Source organism: Nicotiana tomentosiformis, chromosome 12 (genome assembly GCF_000390325.3).
Source record: "Nicotiana tomentosiformis chromosome 12, ASM39032v3, whole genome shotgun sequence".
Classification (NCBI taxonomy): domain Eukaryota; kingdom Viridiplantae; phylum Streptophyta; class Magnoliopsida; order Solanales; family Solanaceae; genus Nicotiana; species Nicotiana tomentosiformis.
Genome location: NC_090823.1, coordinates 19,382,480 through 19,394,443, shown reverse-complemented (window position 1 = coordinate 19,394,443; position 11,964 = coordinate 19,382,480). Strand labels below are relative to the sequence as shown.

Genomic DNA, 11,964 nt, shown 5'->3' with positions numbered 1-11,964 from the left:
GAGCCGTAGCTTAGTGCTAGCTATCGTAATTCGGAAAAATATGTCTAGTAAATTGTGGTAGTTACTCGAGAGAAAATTACGACACTCAGAGAGCTCATGATCGGTAGAGAAAACTTAGGCAAATTTATAGGAAACGTAGCGGAAAAGATTCCGACAATAGGGAAAATCAGAACCTTAGATCATTCCAATTCTTGTCTACAACATGGCCGTATTTAGTTATTAATTACTGCATTTTCATTACGTGATATTTAGTTAATAAACATCCAATTTGTTATTTAAATATTCCTGAATATTGATTGCGTGAATTTGTGCGAGTCTACTAGTTTTGCTTAATAGGTTAATTCCCTGTGGGATTCAACTCCAGACTTGTTAACCGGAATATATTTGCAACGGCCGCTTAGTCCTTTTTATAAGGCATAGTTGGGCGTGATCAAATTTTGGCGCCGTTGGGGAGTTAACGGTGTTATTAATTGCAGCTAAAAGAAGTTCTAGAATTCTTAGTGCAGTCTATTTTCTTCATTTTAAACTAAATACATTGAAATTCTAACATTTTTAGTCTTGGGTGTTACAGGTGCATGCCTAGACACTCCTCAAGAACTGGTGAATTGTTCGAAGCATTATCAGATCCTGAGAAAGTTTTCAAGGCACTGAATCGTGCAAACAAGAAGGGCAAATAGCAACAGAACTCAACAGAACAAATCGAACCAGACATGGATGACAGAATAGAAAATCTAAACAACGAAAACAATGCGAATGACCCGAACAATCAAGGTGTGATGCCTCTTGTGCCAGAAGCAGCATTATATGATTGGGCACAACCCACCGTCGAAAATCTGGCACCCGCAATTGCAGTACCTCAGATACAAGAGGAATCATTTTAAATCACAAACAACATGCTACATTTGTTGCAGAACAAGGGACTGTTCTCAGGGTTTTACATTGAAGATCCTCAGCAACATCTGAAAATATTTCTGTCGATATGTGTCACGCAAAGGCAAACTAATGTGACACCGGAAGAAATAAAGTTGTTATTGTTTCCATTCTTGGTGACGGGAGAGGCTTAGACTTGGCTTAATTAACTCCTCATAAACTCCATCACTACTTGGGAGGAATTAGTCAAGCAATTTTTGAACAAGTTCTACCCACCCAATAAGACTGCCAAACAAATTGATGAGATATTGAGCTATAGGCAGAGACCAACAGAAATACTACAAGAAACGTGGGAGAGGTTCAAGGGTATGCTAGTTAAGTGTCCACATCATGGCATTCCAGATCATATGTTGGGGTAGAGGTTCTATATGGGATTGGCAGACAACTTAAAGGCCAATGTTGATGCTTCAGCAGGTGGAGCATTTTTGAGCAAATCATTCATAGAATGCAAGATCCTACTTGATAAAATAGCTCAAAACTCAGGATGGATGACAAGAGACTCTACGATCACTCCTGTAGTTCACTCGGTGGCTTTGGACCCAAATAACTCCATAGCCGAAAATATGGCCACTCTGATGACACAAATGAGTATCCTCACCAAAATGATCGATGAATCAAGTCAGAAGCAACAGGTACACATAGTTGACGCGACTAATGAGGGCTTATATACACCATGCATTAACCAACCATATGCATGCTCTTGGAGTGCGGAAAGTGACAACCAACACTATCAAGAAGATATGAACTATGTGGTCAACTATAGAGGACAGAGGCAAGGTGGTCAGAATTGGGGGCAACAGAATCAGCAATATAGACCAGCACAACAGCAGTACAATAATAGCAGCAATCCTAGAGCTATGCGACCACAAGGTCAAGTTGTGCCGTACCAAAGGCAACAGGGATACAACCAGCAAAATCAGTAGCTAGCTTATCAACAGCCTCAATAACAGCAAAAAGTGAGACAAGAAGATGGTTTGTCTGAAATTAAAGGAATGCTACAACAACCGATTGGGTCCAATGGTAAAATGCAAGAGAGAGTGGACGCACATGAATCGACAATAAAAGGCATTGAGATTCAATTAGGACAGATATCAATGGCTCTGAATAATCGCCCCCAAGGGACGTTACCGGCAGACACACAAGTCAATCCAAAAGAGCAGGGCCCAAAACAGCTTATGGCAGTGAGTCTAAGAAATGGTAGAGACCTAGATCTAGAGCAAGAAATTGCTCGCGAAAGCCGACCAACTGAAACACTTGTGCCAGTTCCCATTGAGGTAGATGATTCAACAGGATTAACTGAGGTGACGATACAACATGCACAAGAGAGCACAAGCAAAGAAAAAGAGGTTGCGAAGGAGACTGAGGTAGCACAAGAAATGACATTAGAAGTAGTTCCTGAGCAGGATAAGACTCAAATCACAGGAAGGAAGCGACCTCCAGCACCATTCCCATAGAGATTGGCCAAATATCAAAAGGATGAGCAGTATAAGAAATTCATGGAGATGTTGAAACAAATTCAGGTAAATATTGTACTGATTGACGCCTTGAAGGAGATGTCTGGGTATGCCAAAATGATGAAGGATTTGATGTCTCGTAAGTTTGACTTCCAAGACTTGACCATTGTTACCCTAACCCAGACTTGTAGTGCTGTCGTGACGAGACCAATAGCTGAGAAGTTGTCAGACCCAGGGAGTTTCACAATCCCATGCACAATAGGTAGCTATGTTTTTGCTAAAGCATTGTGTGATTTGGGAGCAAGCATAAACTTGATGCCCTTGGCTATCTACAAAAGGTTAGGCATTGGAAGAGCAAGACCCACATCCATGTTACTACAGCTAGCCGACCAGATAGTGAAGAGGCCATCAGGTATCCTTGATGATGTACTAGTGCAAGTTGGAAAGTTTGTGTTTCCAGCAGATTTTGTCATTTTGGACTGCCGGGTTGACGAGGAGATTTTCATAATTTTGGGAAGGCCATTCTTGGCCACTGGGAGAGCACTGATTGATTGTGAAACTGGAGAGCTAAAAATAAGACTGAATGATAAAGAGATAACATTCAATGTGCAGAAGTTTATGCGGCGACCAAGTGAATTTGCTAACTGCTCTCTAATAGAAGCTGTGGATGTAATTTTGGAGGAGGAAGATGAGACTCTGAATGCTAAAGACCCTCTAGCAGCCTGTCTCACGAACTTAGAAGAAGTAAATAGAAAGGACTTGGCGGAGTGGGTGCTGGCTCTTGAAGGCCAAGGGTTCTTGAAAAGAGAGCTCGAAATTGAGTCTTTGCACTTAGAAGAAAGAAAGACTCCTCCAGCTAAGCCATCGATCGAAGAGCCACCAAAGTTGGAACTGAAACCGCTACAACCTCATCTCAGATATGCTTTCTTGGGATCCAACTCTACTTTACCTATTATTATCTCATCTGGTTTGTTAGATGTGCAGGAAGAACAGCTTTTGTAGGTATTGATAGAGTACAAAACTGCAATTGGTTGGACCATTACAGACATTAAGGGTATCAGCCCGGCCTTCTGTATGCATAAGATTTTACTGGAAGATGTCCACAACCCTTCCAGATAACATCAAAGAAGGTTGAACCCCAACATAAAAGAAGCCGTGAAAAGGGAGGTGATAAAGTGGTTAGATGCAGGAATTATTTTCCCCATCTCCAGCAGCAATTGGATTAGCCCAGTTCAATGTGTACCAAAGAAAGGTGGAATGACTGTTGTGCAAAATGAGAACAATGGGCTAATCTCAACAAGAACAGTCACGGGATGGCGAATTTATATGGACTACAGAAGATTAAACAAGGCCACCCGAAAAGACCACTTTCCCTTATCGTTCATTGATCATATGCTAGATAGATTGGCTGGGAGGTCTCACTTCTGCTTTTTGGATAGATACTCGGGGTATAATCAGATCTCTATTTCCCCGGAAGATAGAGAAAAAATGCCATTCACCTGTCCTTATGGCGTCTACGCTTTTCGGAGAATGCCGTTCGGCCTATGCAATGCACCCGCCACATTTCAAAGGTGCATGATGGCCATCTTCACAGATATAGTAGAAGATATAATTGAGGTTTTTATGGATGATTTCTCAGTAGTGGGAGACTCATTCGATGATTGCCTAAAGAAACTAAAAAGAGTGCTAAAAAGATGTGTGGAGACTAATTTGGTGCTCAATTGGGAAAAGTATTACTTCATGGTATAGGAAAGTATAGTCTTGGGGCACCTAGTTTCAAGTAAGGGCATTGAGGTGGATCGTGCAAAGGTTGATGTGATAGAAAAGCTACCACCACCCACTTCCGTCAAAGCAATAAGAAGTTTCCTTGGCCACGCCGGTTTTTACAGACGGTTTATAAAAGATTTCTCCAAAATTGCTAACCCCTTATGTAAGCTGCTTGAAAAAGATCACTCTTTTGTGTTTTCTGATGACTGCAGGGTAGCATTTGAGGAGTTAAAGAAGAAACTGGTGACTGCACCAATCATAGTGGCCCCCGACTGGGGGCAACCTTTTGAGCTGATGTGTGATGCGAGCGACTATGCGGTGGGAGCAGTTCTTGGGCAAATATAAAATATTAGATATTGCTAAAACTGAAATGTGCGAATTTAAAATATTAGATGTTGTTAAAATTAAAAAGTAAAAATACATTAATGGTCGAGGATGAGCGTGATCTTAATGCACCAAATCAAGATGATTGGGAATATCCACCTCTTACAATAGAAATGATAGTAGATGAAAATCACTGATTTGAACAAATATTAGCTCGACACAAAAGAATTAAGGACAAAAATGCTCATTTTGAACTTCGTAATGAATTAATAGATTATTTATGGGAGTATACTAGAGGTGGAAGTTGAATATTTAATCAGAATTTTACCATAATATAATGCGTACTTAATTATCTTTTATCTTAATAATTACACTTTTATTTAAATTATCCGTTAATATATATAATCTATAATATTTGCTTATAAATTATATTATTTAAAATTTTATGGTATAAAATAATTTTATATTAAATTATATGTGATGAATATGTAAAAAAAAAAAAAAAATTTCTTTAATAGAAATAAGAAAATAAAATTTAAATAAAATATAATAATATAATATTAAAGAGAGAAAAGAATATAAAATAAAATATATTTTTTTGGAGTAAAAAATAGAGAAATTATTGGAGAAATTTTACTTCATTTTAGAGTTTACTCTATTTTAAAGAAGAAAATGAAGGCAAAAGTTGGAGATGGCCGGACCAAGAAACCACGTTTGCTATAAAGGTTGCTTGCAAAGGGACAAAACCAACTTTTTTGCAGCTTCATTGTTTTAGTTACACACAGGACTTTTGACATTCATTGAATCATTTTCTGTCTTCTTATATTTATGTCCAATAACTTTTCAGTGATTGTGACTCATCAAGAAGTCTTTTTTTCTTCTTCTTTTGCTGCAATTTTTAATTAATTTTTCCACTTTGCTATGCCAATGTTTCATGGCCATACACTTGAGATTTGGGTACGGTTGGGATCGGCGGCGGATCCAGAATTTTATACAAGCGGGTTCAGTAAAAAATGAGTGGCTATTCATATAAGTAATGTCGGGTAAGACAAGTAGGGTTTGAACACTTTTTTTGTTCTTAAATGATTTAAACAAATGTACTTTCATGTTTTATCAAAATTTAAAAAAAAAACAACCAAAATTCACTTTTTAGATAGGTTAATTTTTGAAGTAGGTAAAACTGTAGAACAATTTTTATTGATTTCAATAAAAAATAAAGTGAAATAAAAAAATATAAAAGTAAGAATAATAAATTCATAAGGGACTACGCATATAACTCTAGCACGCTAGAGATTACAAAACAAAATTTACAAGCCCTAAAAAAGGGATTCGAATACAACACCTTCCTTACATTTTGAACCCTCTTTACTACCTCAACAGATACCACATTTGGTTTCAAGTGGGTTCAAATTTTTATTTCTATACATATTTTTGTTGTTTCAAATATAATTTTTTAATATATACAGTGTAATTTTTCAGCGAAACGGATTCAACTGAACCCGCTTGACACTATGTGAATCCGCCCCTGGTTGGGATAAGGAATTAAGGAGGAAGTCCATGTGGGATTATTGTATTAAAGTTGAGTACAAAATAGTGTCCCAAAATAGTGATATATAGGCAAAATATCAAAAGTATTAATGCATAGTGATGAAAGTTTTACGTTTTCTTTTCATTCTAAGTGAGTGATAGTAACTCGCAAAGGTCCCAACAATTCATGTCATTAAGGACAAATGAGAATGAGAAGATTAAATAGCTTTTAAAAAAGAAAATAATTTTTTTACCTACTAAGAAGGAAAGTATATGTGTATCACATAAAATGAGGCATTAATAATAAGTCTATATAATGTGACAAAAGACTAGGTCCACTTCAAACTCCAATCCAATGTTTGACAAAATCTTCATTACATAACTTGTTTTCTAAATAATAATAATAATAATAATAATAATAATAATAATAATAATAATGCAAAAAACATAACTTGATTTATTTTGTATCTTTGTCCTAATAGGTTATAGTAATTCCAATATTGTGCACTTATATCCAATCTATTAGAATCGCTTTCCTCGTCTAATAATATTTTAGTTTAGCGAATACGGTTTGGATTTTCCTGTTTAGCAACATATTTTATTAGGCAAAAGGGTATACTGCCAATCTTAGTAAGTTAAAGGGTCCAAAATCACATTGTATAAATTATTTATTTAAAAAAATCACATAAACTTGAAAGGTGAATCCAAATACTATATATGAGAAGTGTGAAATATTCTCCTTCAAATGGCAAATCAACTCAATATAAGACAAAAATCCGAGTTATTTATTTAAACATTTAGTCCTTTTAATTCGTTTCAAGAGAGGATAGAGTAATAATAGAACAAAAAGTCAACAAATCTATGGAAAGATAACCGTAGAAATTACTATTTTGATTATTATAAAATAATTCTAGTCAATAAAGGACAAATTTGTCTCTTTCGTCAATATTTTGTAAAAGGATTCTATAGTAGCGTGTGTTGTGTTGTGATGTGATGTATAATGAACCTATTAATCAGTTCATAATGTCATCTAATCAATATTAGAAATGATGATTTAAATCGTATCAGTAATATATTAATTGGCAAAAGGGTATACTGCAAATCTTTGAAAGTTAAAGGGTCAAAATCACATTTTATCATGTTATTTTAACAAGAAATTCAGAACTTATATGCGACACAACACTAAACACTGATGAGTTATTTCAAGTTCAAGTACTGAATATGTTACAAAATACGGAGTTATTTATTTAAACTTTTATTTTCAAGAGAGAGAGTAATAACAAAACGTTAAGTTACTCCCTTCGTTTATTTTATGTAACATTATCGTTTAAAAAAAAATATTTATTATATTTAAAAATAATTTAATTTTAAATATTTTATTTTACTTATAATGACATGGCAGTATAACAAATCGTACGGCATATTTGAAATTGTAAGATTCAATTTTTTTTTTTCCTTCAATTTTGTGTACAACTAACTATGCCACATAAATTAAAATAATAGAATATTTGTTTTAATTAGGTATAGAATGGTTCTAATCAAGATAGGACAAATTTGTCTCATGCTCATATCTTGAAAAAGGATTCAAGTTGCGTGTGTGATGTATAATTCCCTATAAATCAATTCATAATGTCACAACCTCAAAAATTTAAGCAAAAATAAGAATATTTCTTGTATTCGTTTTCTTAGTAATTGCAATTTGTATGGTATGTAATGACAACACATAGTCGCAGGTAGAGGTGGATGCAGCATTGTGACACCGAATTCATATTTTTTGTGTGAAGCATAAATTTATGCATAAAAATAAATTTAAATCACAACAAATAATAGGTTTGAATCGATAATATTAAAAATAAAGTGAGTTGTTAATTAAAAATTTTAAAAATTGAGTCTATAGAGTTTAAATCATGAATACAGCTCTATCCACATGTAAACATAATGACAACAAAAACATATTTGAGTTTGAGATTTAAGAATATTGTGATTCTTTTGCTAGTAGATGTTTTCCTTATCCTATCATATTTTTTTTTGAAAGAAATTATCATAATCTAAATGAAGAAAAAAAGGTAAGGCCATTTTATGGAGAGAGAAATATTGCAGGACCAAACAGAAACATATTTTCTTTCGTTTCATTTTACGTGGTCATATTTGAATAGACATAAATTTTAAAAAACCATAACATTCAAAAATTATCATCTTAAATATGTATGTGTAAGCATTTAAATTTTATTGGACTTAAATCCAATAAAATAATTTGTACTATATGTTAAATACATTAGTTCAAATAAGTATTATGGGCTGATATAATTGGATTAATTACATAATTCAATATATATAGATTAAATAAATAGGTCCAAATTCATTGGGCTAGCCCATTTAGTGGGGCTACAAATGATAAGCCCATTTCTTTAGGCCCAAGATATTATTTTCCTAGATGCCCAGTTTGGTGCCACACGTGAAATGATGTGGCACGCCAAGTCAAGCGGAAGAGCCAATAGGATCGTGCCACGTGTCAAAATGACAAGGCCATGCCAAGTCAAATTAAAGGGCCAATGAAATCGTGTCACGTGTGCAAGTGACATGTTCTAACCAATCAAATGCGGCCATGTCACACTTCAATTTGATTGGTCGGAAAGAGTTTGTTCTTATCATAACTCTTCCCTCCCACAACTATAAATAGGTGTCTTCATAACCCAGGAAAAGGACCAGAAGTTATAACAAGAAGCAAGAGAGAGCTCGTGGATCAAACGCTGCAGATTTCTCTAAAATCTACAAGCATTCAAGTGTTCTAAGGATTAAAAGATCAAGACGAAGATTCAAGAACAAGCTGCAAGCACTTGGATTAAAAATACGTCAAGATCAGACCTCAAGCACTTGGATTAAAATAAAATAAAATTCAAGATTAAGCTCGAAGGCTCTTTTATTTACTGTTGAAAAGTAAAATCAGAGGATTCATAGAGATTGTACACTCAAATATTTGAAATCAAATACAACGATTGTTGTAATATTTTTAGGTCTTGATTTTATTTTCTTGACGCAATTTATTGTCTACAAATTCTGGCACGCCCAGTGGGACAATCTTTACCTCTCATCTCTTCTTTTTCAAGTTCAAGAACAAGATCTAACAATTCAACCACGGAAGAACAACTTGCAAATTTGACCAAATCACTTGAGAAGTTGACCAAGTATACGGAGGATCGAGATACTCGCCTCGAAAAGTTAGCAAGTGAGATCGAGAGCTTAGCAGAAGCAAAATCAATTCAAGCACCTGTGGAGCTTTCCGAAGATAAAGAAGGGGGAGAATCCGATGCGAGGCAAACGATCGTGGTCAAAGAGATCCAAGTTTCTCGAGAAGGTCTAATTCATGTTGATCAATTGAAGGACTTCATTATGGGGACAATTGAAGACAAAATTGATCCTTCGATTAAATCTTCCCTCGCATATGCAAAGTCATACACACAACGGATTGATAACTTGAAGATGCCTACTTGATATCAACCTCCAAAGCTTCAACAATTTGATGGAAAAGGAAATCCCAAGCAACATGTGGCGCATTTCGTCGAGACATACAACAACACTGGAACTTATGGTGATCATCTTGTCAAATAGTTTGTTCGATCTCTCAAAGGTAATGCATTCGATTAGTAAAAAAGACAACGATCAACTTAATTACACAATTGTCTAAGCCCCACGGTGGGCGCCAAACTGCTTACCCATAAAATAGTACAGTTGAATTTATATGTGGTTTATAGATAAGTGAATTAATTTGATCCTGAAATAATAGATGAATTAGATAAAAATATGATACTTAGCCTTGAAATGGAGATAAAATAGCAAAAATAATAGTTTCGAGAGCGGGGCTTCCGGACACAACATCAACGAAATCAAGAAGCAAGAAGATAAAATTATATTAAGCTTTGAACAGAGTGTAGCGTATGTTTGCTACAAAATTCGTGTCATTTACAATGATAATAGAGTTCACTATTTATAGATGCACCTAAGGAACAAGGTCCTAGGATCAAGCCCCTCTTTAATGCCAATTATGAGGGCCATTGAAGAATGTGTAACGGCGGACATGAATGTCATATTCTTTTGTAACGAGCAGTGTATTAAATATTGTAGAATATTATTCATTAAATATTACTGGGTGGCAGGCATTTTTTTCATCTTTATGAGTATCATTCCCTCCGGTAACAGACGATATCGTTGCATTCGATTTCAGCTATCCTCTATTTTCGACTCCACGTGTTACTTTCTCATGCGATCATTTAATATAACATATTATATCACATACAGACACAACAAAAAACAATGAAGAATATAATTCTTTTTAGAAAATGATACATATATATATGCACCGAAGGCTATGAAGAAAATTATGTTTGCTAATCCATGAATCAAAAGTAACTTATTGGCCGGAGAAATTTGGAAATACCACTGAAAATATATCAACTATTCTTTCCTATACAATTGGCGTATTAAAACAAACTCTCTTGGCATGATGATAAGTCTATCAACCATCCTCCACCAAACACTTTTTTGTTTTATAAGGATTACTGTATTTAGGGGGAGCTAGAAGATTGCATACGAATTCAGCCGAATTTAGTAATTTTAGTTTAAGTTTCATATTTATATTAAGAAATATAGTAAATATACATAAGAATTTAATCAGAACTCAATTATTAACAATAATGTCGATAATCTAAAATTTAGATCTCATAAAATTTAAATCTTAGTCCGACTCTGCTCATTTTGCAAAGTACCTGGTTTGCTTTTGTTTTTGCCATATGCGTTGAAAAAAGCCAAGGAAGCCCCCGGAGCCAACAAAAGTGTCTGTGAGATCCAAGTTTTGAAAATACTTGTCAAAGTTAAGCTCCCGTTTTGCCATAGATTTTGGCCGCTTTAATACAACCCAAATTCACTCTTCTCTGGAATATTCTTATAGGTAAGTCCAAACTAACACGATTACTCGAGGCATTTGATCAAGGAAAAATGATGAAGTATGCAAGATTTTGAGTAAATGGTGTCTTGTCTATTGTACAAGCGTACTTGTATATACAGATCCATTGATTATGCTTTTTGCAGAAGCGGATCTAGGATTTAAGGGTTTACAATTCTACTACATCTCATCTAATTTAATGGGTACAAAATTTATTATTTGTATATACTTAATAATTTTTTTGAAAAGAAATACATGGTAAGAGCGAAAGTTATGGGTTCACTTGAACCCATAGCTTCTACATTAGATACGCTGATCTGATCGCAAAACTTTTAGGTTTTAATTTCTGTTTTAAGTTGATAGTATTTATTTTGCATTATTTTTTAAACAATGTTGACATGTAGTATAAATACATATATAATTTTTTAAAAGTATTGCAAAATGATGTCGAAGGACATGACTTAGTTCGATAGGCTATTGAATCGAACAGGTGATAGAGTTACAATTCTACTTACGAATTCCACAAAATTCAATAACTTTTGCCATATATAAATTCAAAATTCTAGCTCCGTCTCGATAGTCCGGAGAATTCTATCATTTCATCACATCTCTTGAGAGCATCTCCAACGCTCCCCCATTTTTCCAAAATGCAGTTATTTTTTGCCAAAATGTGGCTCCAATGCTCCCCATTTTTGGCTGCAAAATGGGGGTTGAATATTGCTACTCCAAATTTGTAGTGACACTATTCATCTCCTCCATTACTATTCATCCATACTTTATTATTATTTTTATTATTTAACTCTTTTAATTTATCTCTTTATATATACCTAATTATGTTTATGTAATATTTTTATAATATTAATTTTACATCTTAACTTTGGCATATAATTTTGATAAATTAATTTTCGTGCATTTATTATTTTTATGTAAAATTGTAAGTTAATTTTATTATAAGTTTTAATTGTACAAAAAATATATAATCATCTCAAAAAATGAATGGTGCAAATATAAAATATTAGATAT

At 34.3% G+C, this 11,964-nt stretch overlaps 1 protein-coding gene and 1 non-coding gene across 2 annotated transcripts; one reads left to right on the top strand and one right to left on the bottom strand.

Annotated features, from left to right (window-relative positions):
- Nucleotides 1-1,160: 1,160 nt before the first annotated feature.
- Nucleotides 1,161-1,267, bottom strand: LOC117278632 (small nucleolar RNA R71). Its single transcript, XR_004508987.1, has one exon. It is a non-coding gene; the product is annotated as a small nucleolar RNA R71 (small nucleolar RNA).
- Nucleotides 1,268-2,426: 1,159 nt separating this feature from the next.
- Nucleotides 2,427-3,386, top strand: LOC138902321 (uncharacterized). Its single transcript, XM_070190168.1, has one exon. The coding sequence runs from the start codon at nt 2,427-2,429 to the stop codon at nt 3,384-3,386; it is 960 nt and encodes a 319-aa protein (XP_070046269.1).
- Nucleotides 3,387-11,964: the final 8,578 nt, after the last annotated feature.